The following is a 17,890-nucleotide window of genomic DNA, read 5'->3' on the forward strand; positions in this document are numbered from 1 at the left end:
GGAAGGACTATCCTCTGGGAACAGGAGGATAAGATCAGAAAATGGATGAAAATGGATGAATGAAACAGAAATATTTAACTTTAATCACAGCTACTGCCATCTGGTGGTCAAACTGGGACCATCTCAAAGTGAAGAAAACTTTATTTCAGCTTCACTTTCACTCTTTTTTTCTGTGGTTTCGCCACATTATTGTTTATTCTGCCTTCATCTGTCCTGAATTGTCTTTTCCTGCTTCAACTTTTCTCTTCTTTGATGAGATCGATTCTAAAAAAGCATAATCCTCCATTTCTCAAACACATTCCCTCCAACTCACCGCTGCACGAAAGGCTCATTTTAATGTTTTTAAATCTGTGGGAGATTCAATTATTTCAGTTTATTCACATTAAAATGAGGCTGATTGTTTGATTTAAGTCTTTGAAACAATCCTTCTTCCTTATTTCTTTATTTATCTTTTTTTTTCAGACTACACGAATTTATTTCAGTTTAATCTTCTTTCATTCAGCAAACAGAAAAAAATCTTTTTTTGGTTGATTAATAAAACAAAACCTCTGATTCAGTGAATACTTCAGCTTTATTATTTCCTTATTTCACCCAAACTCAACACTTTAAACATCATTTCAGCTGCTTATTCTGTTTTCTTCAGAGACAGATCTTTAAAATAAGTCAAATACAGTTAAAAGTACCAAATAAACCTGGAAAAAGAAGTAAGATAAAATGAATATTTGGATAATTGGCAGCTTATGAACACCGCTCACATGAGTTTAAATTATATTACAATTTTCCTCTTTGTTAAGAGTCCTAAAGGCATAAAAACTGTTTCTCTTTCAGTATCCGACATATTTCCAGTGTTTTCAGGTTATTTTCTTGTAAATAGTAACATTTTCTCCGGCCGCCACAGGCTGCTGCTCTGCTTTAATAAATCAAAGCAACGATTATCAGGAGAAATCTGAATGTGGAACAACAGCGAAACCATTAAAGAACAAAGTGGAATCCAAGGAGCGGTGATGTCATCAGTGACGTCATCAGTGATGTCATCACATGCAAATTAGGTGATAAACTTTGGGTCAAACTGAATATTTTTCTCATTAACAGCTTCTCTTCGTCTCTTTTCAATCTGCAGCCTGTTGAAACCTGGATGTTAAAATGAGAAGTTTCCTTTAAAAGAACTCTGGACCTTAAAGGGTTCGGTTGTGAAATGAAGAATTATCTAACTGTTGTGTTTCAGTGCAAACATCTTTGTTTCTCCGGCCGCCACAGGCTGCTGCTCTGCTTTAATAAATCAAAGCGACGATTATCAGGAGAAATCTGAATGTGGAACAACAGCGAAACCGTTAAAGAACAAAGTGCATTTTTCTCATTCTTCTGAGCTCAAATAGTCCCGGCCCAGACTCAGAAGCCATTGTGCGACTCTGGAGGAGTATTTCGGCCCAGGAGCATCTGTCTCCATGGAAACCCAGACTGAGATCACAGCTCGGCCCAGACGGCCGGCGCTGGCCTGGCGGAGACGGCCCTCACGGACTGTTTGTGCTCCGTCTGCTCTTTATATACTTTATTTGCACATTATGAGCAACTGGAGTCGAGTCAGTGAGCACAAAGGCAAGGTCAATAATGTGCAGTGATCTGCCGGGTCAAAGACTCGGCCCGCTGCCAGCCATTGTTCAAGGAGTGTTTTCTTCTTTCAAAGCAGGCATGCAGTCCCCTGGTCTGCACTCACGCTCAACTCTTTAGTGCTTCCTGCGCAGGAAACAATAAGACAATAGCAGCAAGTGGCTCAGTGGTCGGCCTGGAGGGGTCTCAGGAGGTGGGGGGTTAAATAACTTCATATGCAAAGCAGCTGTGGTGAAGTGTCTTTATGCAACATGGGAAAATGCAGAAAGACTTTTAGCATTTTCTGCATTTCAATAAAACTTTATTAATCCTTGAAGGTGAATCATATCCCTGCAGCATTAATTATTATTAAAGATGTTATTACAGATAACTAAATAAAACATAAATCAGAGAGGAAGGTAGGAACCTTCAGAGGTCTCCATCAGTGGGTTGGGCTGCTGTTTCTGTAGCTTAGCAACAACTCAGCTGATGATGTCACACAGCAGGTAACTGAGACAGAAACTCACAGCCAGCAGTTCAACATCTGGGCTGCAGAGACGCTCCCCAGGTCCAGGATTCCACCATCTGTTGCTAACCAGCTCTGTGATCCTCCTCCTTTACTGTTAGCGCTCTGTCTGCAGTCTCTGTCTGCCCGGATAGTCTTAAAGCTGAGCAGAGGGCTGTTAGAGTTGTTCCTGCAGCCAGGTCTCTGCCTGATATTCCTGCTGTGTCCTCATCAGGGCTCCGAGCTCGTCCATTTTATCCACCAGAGATCTCACATTTCCCCTGATGATCAAAGGAAGAAATGCTTTAAACTTCCTCCTTTTCCTCCACTTTGTTCCTGCTCTGCATCCCAGACGTCTCCTCCTCAGTTCATCTTGATTTGGGGTCTTATTGCAGGTATTTGTTGGGCTAAAGCAGGAATACATTTCGAACATCCGGAGGTGAGCACTTTTCCGCCTTATTGGAAATAAGGAGAAATTTGTAAGAGAATTTGTAAAATGCTATTAGCTCAGGCGGCTAACAGGAAGTGTTTATATGGAAGATGTCCGGGTTAAATTTAGAGAAAATTAATCAAAATATCTAACAAGAGAAGATGTTTTGGTTTCTCTGAGTCCTGATGAAGTGAACCGGGGGGGTCAGACACTCTGAGCCTAACATCTGTCCAGGAGACAGATGTGACAGATGCTGAGCTGCTGTTCCTCCTCCTAACTGATGGTTTCTGGACTCTGAACAGATGAAACTAACAGATTTGAACACCAGTTCTCTGCCACTCAGACACTGAAGAATCAGGATCTGATTAAAGACTTTTTACTGATTCTTCCTGACGTTCATTTCACTGATTTTCTGTCGTTTTTATGTGGATAAAATGACAGAAAAACATGAAAAACATCAGAAGTTGGAGCAGCTTTGTTCATAATTGTGTTCATGAACTCAGAAAAGGATCAAAAAGGAAAAAATAACAGAAAAACGTGTTCAGAGTCAAATGTTGTGGAATCCAATGAGCAGTGACGTCATCAGTGATGTCATCGCATGCAAATTAGGTGATTAAGTTTACTCCCTTCATAAACTTTGGGTCAAACTGAATATTTTTCACATTAACAGCTTCTCTTCATCTCTTTTTAATCTGCAACCTGTTGAAACCAGGATGATAAAGTGTGAAGTTTCCCTTTAAAAGAACTGTGGACCTTAAAGGGTTCAGTTGTGAAATGAAGAATTATCTAACTCGCATGGATGTTGTGTTTCAGCGCAAACATCTTTGTTTCCCTGCAACCAAACATCCATCAAACGCTGAGAAACACCACATTCTCCGGCTTCTTATGAAGCACTTCCTGCTCGGCGGCGGCCGCTCGGCCCTTATCAGCCCGGCTCAGCCTCCGTCCGACAGCTTATAAAAGCAGCTTCAGCCCCTCTGCTGCCGGGCTGCTCTCCGTCCTCCGCCGCTAAAGAACAAAATAACAAAAAACAGCCGATAACAGCCGAGGACCTTTGTCCTTTTTGGGTCACTGATTAAATTCCTTCGCAGTTATTCACAGCTTCCACCCTCCTCGCAGAATTTAAATGCATAACTTCTGTCCGTGCACGGATCCAAACACGCAACCCAGAAGAAGCCCAGAGAGGAAAGTTCATCTGGCAGCTGGATCAGCAGCAGAATGTCCCATCAGATAAAAGCAGCGGGAGTTTCAGGGGAGGCAGCTCGGAGCTTTTTCAGTGAACCGCAGAAACAAATGAAAGCAGCAGAGTTCCTGCAGGCCGGAGGACAAACTTCAGCCCCGCGGCTCGTCTGCAGCAGAGAAGTTAAACCGCAAAGCTCCACAGAGGAAACGCACCTGAAGGCAACCGCAGAATCCAACATGGCTGCCAGAGAAGTCCAAACAGAAGTGAAGACCGGTACGGAATAAAAATATAAGACAGAACCACATAAAACACATTATCCAAGGTCCAGGAGGGAAACCCAGACATCCTTCACCATGGCAACACGCTCCAGCTCCCCCCCCGAGGTGTTCCCAGGTCTGATGGGAAATATAATCCCTCCAGATGGTCCAGATGAACCCGGGTCCAGATGAACCCGGGTCCAGATGAACCCGGATCCAGATGAACCCGGATCCAGATGAACCGGGTGGACCTGGGTCCAGATGAACCCGGATCCAGATGAACCGGGTGGACCTGGGTCCAGATGAACCCGGATCCAGATGAACCCGGGTCCAGATGAACCCGGGTCCAGATGAACCGGGTCCAGATGAACCCGGGTCCAGATGAACCGGGTGGACCTGGGTCCAGATGAACCCGGATCCAGATGAACCCGGATGAACCCGGATCCAGATGAACCGGGTCCAGATGAACCCGGATCCAGATGAACCCGGATCCAGATGAACCCAGATCCAGATGAACCGGGTCCAGATGAACCCGGATCCAGATGAACCGGGTGGACCTGGGTCCAGATGAACCCGGATCCAGATGAACCGGGTCCAGATGAACCGGGGTCCAGGTGAACCGGGTCCAGATGAACCCGAAGCAGCACACCTGAGCAGTCGTACTGAAAACATCTTTATTATGTACAGAACAGCTGGACAGTTTGTACAGAAGTAGTTATAAATATCAGCGGCAGGTACAAAACTAAAAAAGAAAATTCTGTACATTATGAACAGTGTCTGCGTTGGATTGTCCGAACACACATTCACACCCAATCTGAGCCCGGAGAGGGTCCGGCCGGGTCCAGTCCAGACCCGTCACCGCTGACGTTTCACGGCAGGTTCGGTCCCAGAAACATCTTCTGCTCCAAAGCACTCTGCGGCAGCTCATCGCTCCTCCCGGCGCAACACCGCCCCCCTGTGGGCAGAGCTGGTACTGAAGGTGAGCCGGGGCGATTACACCATACAGAACCAGAAAACCTCTCTCACACACACATCATGGCACAAACATCTGTCTGGGTGCAAAGGTTCCCACAACTGCATGAAAACTGTCGACTGATGTCAGCTGAAATGAGAAATAAAGCTGAATGTGAAGAAAACTTTGGCATTTCCACCTCTGACCTGTTGGAAAAGCATTAAATGTCCACGACTCAGCAGCTTTCAGCACGTTCTTCATCAGGTTCCTGTCAGAGTCAGCAGCATCATCGCACAGAAACTAACTAAGCTTTGTCTGGGTGTCGGTACAAAGTGGTTATTCTGATCCAGAACCAGGCCCCGTGAAGGAAAACTGAACCACACAGCTCATCTGCCTGCAGGTTAGATCCTTTAAAAAGTTTAAAATAATGAACAATAAGGTGTAAAAGTCCTGATCAGCTTCATTTCTTTATATTTCTCCATAAAAACAGGAAGCAGCTGCAGAGATTCACTGAAACATGATCAAACCTGAACATAAACCCAGAATCTGAGGCAGAAACAGAGTTTTTCTCAGTTCTCAGCAGCTTTAAAGTGAATCTCTGGTCTGAGCTCCTTTATTCTCCAACACAGCCTGAACCCTCTGAGACAAGCTTTCTGTCATTTCTTTAAGGAGTCTTCAGGAATAGTTCTCCAGGCTTCTTGAAGGACATCCCAAAGCTCTTCTTTGGATGTGGGCTGCCTTTTGTTCCGTTCTCTGTCAGATGATCCCACACTGCTTCAATAATGTTGAGGTCCGGGCTCTGGGGAGGATTCATCCCTCCATAAGACCTGTTGCCACTGATTTTCAGTCCACTTCTTGTGTCATTTGGCAACAAGGAAAAAGCTGAAGAAGAACTGGACTGAAAATGAGTGAAAAAGCAGCCAAAGACCTTCAGAAAGCTGGAGAACTGGACCGGGAACAGCCACAAAGAACTGAGGCTGATCAGAACTTTTAAAACGGACCTCAGACCAACATCTTCGGATCGCTTCCTGCTTCAGGCTGAAAAAGGTTCAGATTCTCCTGCTGAGCAGTTTAAATACCGCAGTCCAGTTCTGATCCGGCCACACTGAGGGTCAGACGGGTCCAAATGGGTTTTAAGATGAAAACAGATGACAGTTCTTCTGCTGATGACTGAGCAGCACCATCTGGAGCCGGACCCTAACAGAAGGAACCCAGAGAAGCTGGTTTCCTGTCGTCATCCGACCAGATTCTGGTTCCACCTTCGGTTATTCTACGACCCGGTTTGTCTTCTTCTGCTGCAGCGTCATGTCTGCATGAGGTCAGCCGGACTTCTTCTTCTGGGTTTCACCTCTCACCTGAAAGGCTTCTTCGGTTCTGACCCAGTTCTGAATCGGCTGAAAGCAGAGAGGAACCAACGCGAAGCGGTGCTTTCACAACAGGAACCTTCAGGAAGCTCAGTTCTGTCGGTTCCTCTTGGCTCAGACGCTGGTTCTGGTTCTGGTTCTGGTTCCAGACCCTGAGGAGGAAGTTCTGGAATCTGGACCAGCAAAGAGTTCAAAGGCTGAGGAGGAGCCGAGCTTCTCCTCCGGGTCTCAGGAGGAACTTCCTGGTTTCTTCCTCCTCTGATCGTTTGTGAGCTGCAGCTTTGAAGCGATTCGTTAAAAGATCGGCGTTTAACGGCGCCGCCACGCCGCGGCCTCGCCGCCGGGTCACAGTTTAAAAGTCGTTTTCCACACGGCCTTTTGGCACAAAGAACTGCAGGAACTGTAGATGAGGCTCCGCCCCCCGTCTGACCCGAGGACGGCGGTCCACAGCGGCGGCGCCCGGCCTTCATCCCGCCGTCTTCCTCACAGAGTCGCCATGATGCGAGAGAAGGAGATGATGACGGAGAGGGTGGTCTGACCCACGCCGAGCACCAGGGCCTCCAGCGGGTCCATGTCCTTCCCGGCCACGCGGTAAACGCCCGCCACCGCCGCGCCTGAGGGCGGAGAAACAAGCAGCGGCGCCGTTAACAAGGCGAGTTTATTCGTACAATTCAACGGAATAGCTGGTTCAAAGTGCTTCACAGAGACATTAAAACAGAAGAAATAAAAAGCAGGATTTAAAATTTAAACTAAAGAAGGAAATAAGAACAAAAGATAAAATCAGAAAAAGATAAAATCAGGAGTTAAAATATGAAACTGAAGCTTATTCAAAAGCAGCTGAAAATAGATGTTTCTTCAGCCTGGACTTAAATCCTGAGAGTTTCAGCTGATCTGAGGCTTTCTGGGAGTTTGTTCCAGACATGTGGAGCATAGAAGCTGAATGCAGCTCCTCCAGGTCTGGTTCTGACTCTGGGAACTGATAAAGAACCGGATCCAGATGACCTGAGGGGTCTGGGAGGTTCATAGTGGGTCAGGAGGTCACTGATGTGTTTTGGACCATTCAGAGCTTTATGGACCAGCATCAGAACTTTAAAGTCTATCCTCTGATGGACCGGCATCAGAACTTTAAAGTCTATCCTCTGATGGACCGGCATCAGAACCTTAAAGTCTATCCTCTGATGGACCGGCAGCAGAACTTTAAAGTCTATCCTCTGATGGACCGGCATCAGAACCTTAAAGTCTATCCTCTGATGGAGCGGCATCAGAACCTTAAAGTCTATCCTCTGATGGACCGGCATCAGAACTTTAAAGTCTATCCTCTGATGGAGCGGCATCAGAACCTTAAAGTCTATCCTCTGATGGAGCGGCATCAGAACTTTAAAGTCTATCCTCTGATGGATCGGCATCAGAACCTTAAAGTCTATCCTCTGATGGACCGGCATCAGAACTTTAAAGTCTATCCTCTGATGGACCGGCATCAGAACTTTAAAGTCTATCCTCTGATGGATCGGCATCAGAACTTTAAAGTCTATCCTCTGATGGACCGGCATCAGAACTTTAAAGTCTATCCTCTGATGGACCGGCAGCAGAACTTTAAAGTCTATCCTCTGATGGACCGGCAGCAGAACCTTAAAGTCTATCCTCTGATGGACCGGCAGCAGAACTTTAAAGTCTATCCTCTGATGGACCGGCAGCAGAACTTTAAAGTCTATCCTCTGATGGACCGGCAGCAGAACTTTAAAGTCTATCCTCTGATGGACCGGCAGCAGAACTTTAAAGTCTATCCTCTGATGGACCGGCATCAGAACTTTAAAGTCTATCCTCTGATGGACCGGCAGCAGAACTTTAAAGTCTATCCTCTGATGGACCGGCATCAGAACCTTAAAGTCTATCCTCTGATGGACCGGCAGCAGAACTTTAAAGTCTATCCTCTGATGGACCGGCATCAGAACTTTAAAGTCTATCCTCTGATGGACCGGCATCAGAACTTTAAAGTCTATCCTCTGATGGACCGGCATCAGAACTTTAAAGTCTATCCTCTGATGAACCAGCATCAGAACTTTAAAGTCTATCCTCTGATGGACCGGCATCAGAACCTTAAAGTCTATCCTCTGATGGACCGGCAGCAGAACTTTAAAGTCTATCCTCTGATGGACCGGCAGCAGAACTTTAAAGTCTATCCTCTGATGGACCGGCATCAGAACCTTAAAGTCTATCCTCTGATGGACCGGCAGCAGAACTTTAAAGTCTATCCTCTGATGGACCGGCAGCAGAACTTTAAAGTCTATCCTCTGATGGACCGGCATCAGAACTTTAAAGTCTATCCTCTGATGGACCGGCATCAGAACCTTAAAGTCTATCCTCTGATGGACCGGCAGCAGAACTTTAAAGTCTATCCTCTGATGGACCGGCATCAGAACCTTAAAGTCTATCCTCTGATGGACCGGCAGCAGAACTTTAAAGTCTATCCTCTGATGGACCGGCATCAGAACTTTAAAGTCTATCCTCTGATGGACCGGCATCAGAACTTTAAAGTCTATCCTCTGATGGACCGGCAGCAGAACTTTAAAGTCTATCCTCTGATGGACCGGCATCAGAACTTTAAAGTCTATTCTCTGATGGACCGGCATCAGAACTTTAAAGTCTATCCTCTGATGGACCGGCAGCAGAACTTTAAAGTCTATCCTCTGATGGACCAGCATCAGAACTTTAAAGTCTATCCTCTGATGGACCAGCATCAGAACCTTAAAGTCTATCCTCTGATGGACCGGCATCAGAACTTTAAAGTCTATCCTCTGATGGACCGGCATCAGAACTTTAAAGTCTATCCTCTGATGGACCGGCAGCAGAACTTTAAAGTCTATCCTCTGATGGACCAGCAGCAGAACTTTAAAGTCTATCCTCTGATGGACCGGCAGCAGAACTTTAAAGTCTATCCTCTGATGGACCAGCAGCAGAACTTTAAAGTCTATCCTCTGATGGACCAGCAGCAGAACTTTAAAGTCTATCCTCTGATGGACCGGCATCAGAACCTTAAAGTCTATCCTCTGATGGACTGGCATCAGAACCTTAAAGTCTATCCTCTGATGGACCGGCAGCAGAACTTTAAAGTCTATCCTCTGATGGACCGGCAGCCGGTGGAAAGACCTCACAGCTGGACTGAGCTGCTCCACTTCTTTGGTCTCAGTAGGACTCCAGCAGCTGAGTTCTGGATGAGCTGCAGGTGTCTGACTGACTTTTTAAAGATGCTGTTAGAATAATAATAATAATAATAATAATAATAATAAATCAAACCGACTAAAGATGGATGCATGGACCGGTTTTTCCAGGTCCTGCTCAGATCTTTTAGCCTTGATATATTCTTAAGGTGATAGTCGGCCGACTTTGTTGTTGCCTGAATGTGTTTTTAGGTCTGAGTCCATCACTAAACCCAGATTTCTGGCCCGGTTGGTAGTTTTCAGGTTTACAGATTGAAGCTCTGTGGTGATTTTCAATCGTTTATCTTTGGCTCCAAAGACAATTACCTCAGTTTTGTTTTTGTTTAGCTGGAGGAAGTTATGGCACAATCAGTCATTAATGTCCTCAATGCATTTACCAAGGGCCTCGGTCTCCTGGTCTATATATATATATATATATCATAGAATATATCAAGGCTAAAAGCTCTGAGCAGGACCTGGAAGAACCGGTCCATGCATTCATCTTTAGGAGGTTTGATTATAGTAAAAGCATCTTTAAAAAGTCAGTCAGACACCTGCAGCTCATCCAGAACTCAGCTGCTGGAGTCCTACTGAGACCAAAGAAGTGGAGCACATCAGTCCAGCTGTGAGGTCTTTCCACCGGCTGCCGGTCCATCAGAGGATAGACTTTAAGGTTCTGATGCCGGTCCATCAGAGGATAGACTTTAAAGTTCTGATGCTGGTCCATCAGAGGATAGACTTTAAAGTTCTGATGATAGATATATATATATATATATATATCACTAGGAGACCGAGGCCCAGTACAGGCCCTTGGAAATATATATATATATATCTATCTATCTATCTGTGTTTCAACACAGAGGACGGGGAAGAACCCGACCCAGATGAATAACGCGTTCTGATCCATAAACGCATCGTCATCAAACCTTTATTTGACCTCCAAACAGCGAAGATTTATCTAGTTTTTATTCTTTTAGTTTTTATTTGTGAAACAAACACCCAAACGGGTCACATGACGGGTCACATGACTCACTGGTGATGACGCCTCCGGAGAGGGAGGCGAGGAACCCCACGCTGACCAGCACCAGGGTGATGAGGCGGCCCCACTTGTGGCGCTGCAGCATGACCAACATGAGCAGCCCGACGGCGCCGTGGACGAAGAGCGAGGAGAAGAGACACCACAGGAACACCCAGTACCACATCTCTGAGGGGGGCAAGCAGAGCACAGACAGAACCATCAGAACCACCGGGTCCAGAACCCAAAAACAGCCTCTCTCTGCTCTTTAGCATAATTAGCTCCTCATGCTAATTTAATTCAGCTTCCATGAACTGCTTTAAGTCACATTTTGTGTGTTTCTGAGTCTTTTATGGAAAATAAAAACAACTTCACGTGTAAGAAGAAGCCTCGCAGCAGCGTTCTGAACAACCTGCAGAGCCCCGATAACCCAGAGCTGACGGAGTAACTGCAGAAGAAGAGATGCTACATGTTAGCATGTTGTGGAAGAAAAGCTGGATGCTACATGTTAGCATGTAGCATCCAGCTTTTCTTCCACAAAGTCACAGAGAACCAGCTCAGAAAGGACAAAGTGTTCGTTTTAACCGGATATATTTCTGCAGCTGCTCAGCACATATTTCTCTTTCTTTAAAGGATCAAACTGGATGGAAACGGTTTATCAGCTGATCCAAAACCCTGCAGCCAGAGTTCTGATGAGATCCAACAGCAGAGATCATGTTTCTCCAGTTTTAGCTTCTCTTCATTGGCTCCCTGTTAAATTCAGAATAGAATCTAAGATTCTTCTCCTCACATATAAAGCTCTTAATGACCGAGCTCCATCACATCTTAAAGATCTCACAGTTGGATATTTCCCCAACAGAGCACTTTGCTCTCAGGCTGCAGGTTTCCTTGTGGTTCCCATAGTTTCTAAAAGCAGAATGGGAGGCAGAGCCTTCAGTTATCAGGCCCCTAAAAGCAGAATGGGAGGCAGAGCCTTCAGTTATCAGGCCCCTAAAAGCAGAATGGGAGGCAGAGCCTTCAGTTATCAGGCCCCTAAAAGCAGAATGGGAGGCAGAGCCTTCGGTTATCAGGCCCCTAAAAGCAGAATGGGAGGCAGAGCCTTCAGTTATCAGGCCCCTAAAAGCAGAATGGGAGACAGAGCCTTCAGTTATCAGGCCCCTAAAAGCAGAATGGGAGGCAGAGCCTTCAGTTATCAGGCCCCTAAAAGCAGAATGGGAGGCAGAGCCTTCAGTTATCAGGCCCCTAAAAGCAGAATGGGAGGCAGAGCCTTCAGTTATCAGGCCCCTAAAAGCAGAATGGGAGGCAGAGCCTTCGGTTATCAGGCCCCTAAAAGCAGAATGGGAGGCAGAGCCTTCAGTTATCAGGCCCCTAAAAGCAGAATGGGAGGCAGAGCCTTCAGTTATCAGGCCCCTAAAAGCAGAATGGGAGGCAGAGCCTTCAGTTATCAGGCCCCTAAAAGCAGAATGGGAGGCAGAGCCTTCAGTTATCAGGCCCCTAAAAGCAGAATGGGAGGCAGAGCCTTCAGTTATCAGGCCCCTAAAAGCAGAATGGGAGGCAGATCCTTCAGTTATCAGGCCCCTAAAAGCAGAATGGGAGGCAGAGCCTTCAGTTATCAGGCCCCTAAAAGCAGAATGGGAGGCAGAGCCTTCAGTTATCAGGCCCCTAAAAGCAGAATGGGAGGCAGAGCCTTCAGTTATCAGGCCCCTAAAAGCAGAATGGGAGGCAGAGCCTTCAGTTATCAGGCCCCTAAAAGCAGAATGGGAGGCAGAGCCTTCAGTTATCAGGCCCCTAAAAGCAGAATGGGAGGCAGAGCCTTCAGTTATCAGGCCCCTAAAAGCAGAATGGGAGGCAGAGCCTTCAGTTATCAGGCCCCTCTCTGTGGAACCAGCTGCCAGTTTGGCTTCAGGAAGCAGACACCCTCTCTACCTTTAAGATCAGGCTGAAACTTTCCTTTCTGATAAAGCTTATAGTTAGGGATGGCTCAGGTGAGCCTGAAACATCCCATAGTTCTGCTGCTATAGGCCCAGCCTGCTGGGGGAGCTCCCATGATGCACCTCTCCTCCCTCTGACATCATTGCTGTCATTAACTTGTGTTTCTCTCTCTCAGCAGGTGTCTCTGGCCTGGTGTTACGCTGCTTGTTGTCCCCTCTTTCCTGTCCTCTCAGCCCCAGCTGGTCCAGGCAGATGGACCCTTCCTGGTTCTGGTTCTGATGGAGGTTTCTTCCTGTTAAAAGGGAGTTTTTTCTCTCCACAGTCGCCTCCTGTAGCTCAGGATCAGAGAGAAGTTTCAGTTAATCTGCTGGCTGCATTATTTAATTGGCTCTTTGTAAACTGGACTAATTTGGATTTAATTGATTGGATTTGATTGAATTATGATTATATTACAATGAATTGAACAGCTCAGGATGTGGGATTGGATCAGAGACTGGATTAATTTGGAATTTCTTTGTTTTGTTGTGATTGGATCAATATTTAAGTGCTTCTAATCTCAGATTTCAGTCTGGAAACATGAGATCTCTGCACTGAGAGGAGAGTTTGAGCTGAAACTGAGTCACATCATCCCAGCAGATCGGCTCCGTGTCACAGCATCGTTTAACGAGCTCTGGCCTCATCGCACCTCGTCAGCGTTGGGAGGATCCAGGGGAACCCGAGGAGCTCTGAGCTCATCCAATTAACCGCCTGCATCTGCTTATCGATCCGGCTGTCAGGCAGAGAGCTGCGACAGTAACACAAGGATTCTTTATCCAGCTCAACGGAGCACAGATCTCACCGTCCAATCACACGCTGACGTCTTTCTACCTGCATTTACATCTGAGGTGAAGGAGGACAGCAGCAGTGACCCGGAGAGCAGGATCCGCCCGTCGTTAACGGCGCCTGAACGGCGTGATGAAGGTTTGCTTCCCAAACATTTAAATCTCAGGGGCTTACATATTAATATCGGGACCAGATAATTTAGGGCTGATGCTGTAGAAACAGAATGATGTCACATGAACAGCTGACTGTGACCCTGATCTGCTCCTAAATCAGCCTCCAGAGGAGCTCCAGTTTGTGTTTAAAACAATGTTCCTCAGAGAAAGACTGGAAGGGATCTGCATATTTCTGCCTCTACAGAGCAGAATATCATTAAAGCATTCAGGGAATCTGGAGGAGTTTCAGTGTAAAGGACGAGGGAGCAAGCCTAAGCTGGACCCCGTGACCTCTGACCCCTCAGACGCTGCATCAAGAACCGTCATTCATCAGCAGCTGATAGAAGCACCTGGACAAGGGATTACTGTGGAAACCTTTGTCAAGCACCACAATACAGAGTTCCATTCACAAGCTTTACTGTGCAGGAAAGAAGCCTGATGTTAACCTCGTCCACTTCTCTGGGCTCGGAGGCGTCTGGGATGGACCGTCACACGGTGGAAACGTGTGCTGTGGTCAGACCCATCAGTATTCCACATCTTTGTTGGAAGAAATGGAGCAAAGAGCAAAAGCAGCATCCAGCCTGCTGTCAGCAGCCAGTCCCTGCAGCCAGGCTCTGTGATGGTATGGGGTTGGATCAGGGGGCAAAGCTCATTTCCACTTCTGTGACGGCAGCATTAATGCAGAAAAGCTCACTGAGATTTTACAGCAACATATGCTGCCTTCAAGGCCACATCTTTTCCTGGGACGTCCCAGCATTGTTCAAGCAGACCATGGAAAACCACATTCTGCCACAGTCCAAAGGCCTGGCTGAGGAAGAAGAGGTACGGGTGCTGGACTGGCTGCCTGCAGTCCTGACCTGTCCCCAGCAGAGAAACAACCACCCCCCCGACCTGCTGCACACCTTAAGACCTGTTTAAGGAAGAATGGGACAAAATAACAGCTGGAACTCTGCATCACCTGGTTTCCTCAGAGTCAGAACGGCTTTAAGTGTTGGCAGAAGGAAACAAAGTGGGAAAAGATTCACTGACTTTATGGGATGCTGCAGGTCTGAGGTGTAGAAATGATGTTTGTTAACAGATGAAATGAAGCTGAACAGGAAATCTGTTGAGTTCAGACTGAAATTAAATGTTTTCTTTCTTTTCCTGTGATGGAGAAACTCTGGACTTGTTTCACTTAAAGTTTCAGTTCCTGTTTGGTTTTAAAAAAGGTTCATAAAGCTAAAGATTGTTCTGATGTACACTGATAGGCGTTCTGTCTGTTCTGACCCGGTCGTCCTGTGGATCCAGCAGCTCGTTTCTCTCATTATATTTGCTGACAGTGGTGCTCTGAACACAATAAAGCCTGATGTCAGAGGAACCTGCCGCTGGATATCTGGGCCGCCGCCAGCGTGCAGCTGCTCTGGAAAACAGAAACGCTGCGTTCAGAGGTCTGTGGTTAACCCCCCCCCACCTGGTGCAGACGGCTGAGGAAGGCGAGGCTCTCTGAGCTTCACCCACAGGGTGAGAACGAGCCCGAGTGCTGCATCACGTTCAGAACCGACGGCTCAGAGCTGCCAACAGGAGAGAATCAAAAAAGAAACAGTCAGCTTCCTGAAGCAGGAGCTCTGCAGGCTGCTGACTGGACCCCCCAGGAGCCTTTGACCTTTGACCCAACACTGAGAAAACGACGCTGGAAAGCTGTTTCCTGTAAAAGTTGCAGCTGATATCACAGCGGAGCCTCTTATCGGGTTGTATCCGACCCAGTCTGACACCAGCTGCTGCTGCAGAACCCGGTCACATGACCCTCCTCCCCTCATGGACCTCCACCGGCTGCCTGCATCAGATCCGGTTCCTTCTGGGTCTGCAGCAGCTGTTTAAACTCAGTCCTTCTGGACCTCGTCTGGTTCTGCCGACCCCTACAAACCGGGCCGACTCAGTCCAGACTGTTCTCACTGGTGGTTCCATGATGGTGGAGGCAGCTGCCAGCTGCTGCCAGAGCAGGGCGTCCCTCTGAGGACTGTCCAGGGAACACCTCCTCTCCTTCGAAACAAAGCTAAAGTTACATCCTTCCCTCACAGAGAAGTTGGTTCTGCTCATTTCAAAGATCCATTTGTGTCACATTCCTGAGAAACAAACATTTAGTCAACATATCAGTTAGAATCCGAGCAGAAAACATTCTTGTGCAAAAGAAAAACTTATTTCCTGTGTTGACCCGTCACAGTAAGACTTAAATCTGCCACAGAACCAGTCAAGGTTCAGAGAGAGTCCTCCTGATTGGCTGATTTCCTCCTTTCCAGCAGCTCGTCACGTTGTTTTCATCCCGTTTATCAACTATTAAAACAACCGAGTTCAAGTTTGTGTCGTGCTTTTATTTTGAAGGCTCGGTTGGGCTGCTCTCCACATTAAGATGGAAAATGGCTGCTGTAAGTCCTCGAATAAACCAGGACCAAGAAAGCTGCCCGTTTGAACTGGGATGTTGAAGCGTATGACGCCACGTTTCTGTTGTCATAGCAACACAAAGAGCAGCCGAAAGATGGAGCAAATGGCCCCAGTTTTCTTCGCAGGTTCCCTGTTAAACAGAGAATTTGTTCCAGAATGAATCGAGTTTTTTCTTCCCACAGTCGCCTCGTGCACGGATCTTTATTAATGACTTTATTTCATTGGTTCTGTATGAACTGGACCTGAGATGATTTCATCCCGTCACAGAAACACAGTTTTTTTAATCATATTTGGTGGATTTTACCGTAACTTTGGATAAAAATCTCCATAAAGATGTTTGTGACGAACACAAATCTGTGAGTAAAACTGGCGTCCTGAGAGCTTTTTTCTTCCCATCCGTTTAAAAATGCTCTTTTTATGGTTTCCTGAAGTGAAACTGCTGCTAAGCACATCTCATAAACAGGAAATGATTTGTTTAAGCAGCACTCCGGGGGCCTCGGAGGAGCCAGAGGGTGGAAGAATGTGAAAAATCTGCGGTCCTCGCTCCCCTGAGTCCATCCGAGGTGCCGGGGGGGCGTTTTTCACCTGCTCGGTGCTCCGTGGGGCTGAAGATGGAGGCTGTGCACCCCGTCCTGCAGCCCTCTGCAGCAGATCCACTTCCGCAAAGTTCTACATGCGCTGCGGCTTCCTGCTGACTCAGCATCATTAACTTTGTCAGCTGCCTTTCAGGAGATGGAGCGACCACATCCGGCGGTTTCACACCGCAGGAGGGGCCTCAACGACTCAAATAATGTTGTGTTATGTCGACATTAGGTTCCTGTTTCTGTGCGTTTTCCCCTGAAATTCAGATTTTCAAACATTTGACGGAAAAAGTGCAACTTGAGTCGAACAAAATGCTCCTTAAAACATCAGGAAATGTTATTATTCATGTTTCCCACTCATCCTACAGCTGCTATCACCTCAAACTGCAGCTCAGGCTGGAGCTCTGCCTCCCTCCGGGAGTCTGGACCTCCGGACTCTCACACCCAGCTCAGAAGATGCTGATAACAAAGAGAGCGATGGGATGGAGGGGCTCATTTACACGGTAACCACTGGTACGGCTCATTTCAGAGGAGACACGGGTTATTATTCAGCAGCTGGGGGGAGAGCAGGCGCTGACACCCCCTTATCTGGGCCGCCTGCTCCTCCAGCTCAAATAAACGCATCACTATCAGCTTTACGGAGCTTTAAAATGGACGCGCCGCACCGCGAGCGGCGGCCGGTGCGGGCGGCGCACGGCGCGCATGCTGCCGCCGCCTCCTCCGCCGGACACACGAACACAGCCCCGCCGCTCATTGAACATGCACGTACCTGTGAAGTGCTGCAGCGCCGTGCCCTGCACCCACAGGCTCAGCACTTGCTGCACCGACAGATTGACGGAATAATCCCGGCTCGTTGTCATGTTTCCGCCTCCGCCGCCCGGGTTCGCACCCCTCTTGATCGAGTAGCTGAACTTGGCTTTGGACGAAGGCATGGAGGAGACCGTGGGGGGGTTGGGGCGTGGGATGTGAGGCGGCCCTCCCCGGCGCGGCTGGCCTCTACCGGTGCCGCTGCTTCGGCTTGACGTCCGTCTCCGCTGCGGGAAGGGAAGGGCCTCTGGCGGGTCGGTGCATCCTGTGCGGTGTCGGCGGAGCGGAGGCCATGATGGGGATGGCGGCGGCAGCGCAGGCGGGCAGACGCGCGGTCGGCTCGTCCTACATCGGCTTCACAACCCTTAAAGGGCCAGCAGTCCTCTCTGGGAGGGGGTCACGGCTGTCGGTGACACATCTCCGGTGCCTCAGTAGGAACAAAGACGGTGTGCGTCGCGACGCGGACGACAACCGTGACGTAGGCGCGTAATCACGACTCACCGCGAAAGATTTTACTGATCAAACACTAATTAATGGGCTGTTAAAATAATGACTAATTAGCTGAATGATGACTGAATAAAGACCTACTGCTGACCAAACAACCTGGATGCTGGAGCCTTCCGATTGGCTGCTGCTATGACAACCAAAACACCTGATAAAATACAATTAGTGGGAATTTAAATGTAAA

At 47.6% G+C, this 17,890-nt stretch overlaps 2 protein-coding genes across 2 annotated transcripts in view; both read right to left on the reverse strand.

Moving 5' to 3' along the window:
* The window catches only part of LOC140275682 (probable ATP-dependent RNA helicase ddx6), a 436,375-nt gene that overhangs the window by 262,134 nt on the left and 156,351 nt on the right, over positions 1–17,890 (reverse strand). The window lies entirely within an intron of this gene.
* tmem170b (transmembrane protein 170B) lies at positions 4,659–17,651 on the reverse strand. The gene is made up of 3 exons (XM_072371006.1): positions 17,165–17,651; positions 10,509–10,679; positions 4,659–6,892 (listed from the first exon to the last, which is right to left on the reverse strand). The coding sequence occupies exons 1-3, from the start codon at positions 17,325–17,327 to the stop codon at positions 6,762–6,764; spliced, it is 465 nt and encodes a 154-aa protein (XP_072227107.1). The 5' UTR covers positions 17,328–17,651; the 3' UTR covers positions 4,659–6,761.

The sequence above is a fragment of the Leuresthes tenuis genome, unplaced genomic scaffold (assembly GCF_036924035.1).
Source record: "Leuresthes tenuis unplaced genomic scaffold, fLeuTen1.0.hap1 SCAF_18, whole genome shotgun sequence".
Classification (NCBI taxonomy): Eukaryota; Metazoa; Chordata; class Actinopteri; order Atheriniformes; family Atherinopsidae; genus Leuresthes; species Leuresthes tenuis.

Bases quoted from the DNA above. Each gene is read 5' to 3' on its own strand.
- tmem170b (XM_072371006.1), bottom strand. From the start codon at position 17,327: ATGCCTTCGTCCAAAGCCAAGTTCAGCTACTCGATCAAGAGGGGTGCG. The intron at 10,680-17,164 runs GTACGTGCATGT...TGCCCCCCTCAG, and splicing joins GGCGCTGCAGCACTTCACAG to AGATGTGGTACTGGGTGTTC. The intron at 6,893-10,508 runs GTGAGTCATGTG...CTCCGCCCTCAG, and splicing joins CTCCGGAGGCGTCATCACCA to GCGCGGCGGTGGCGGGCGTT.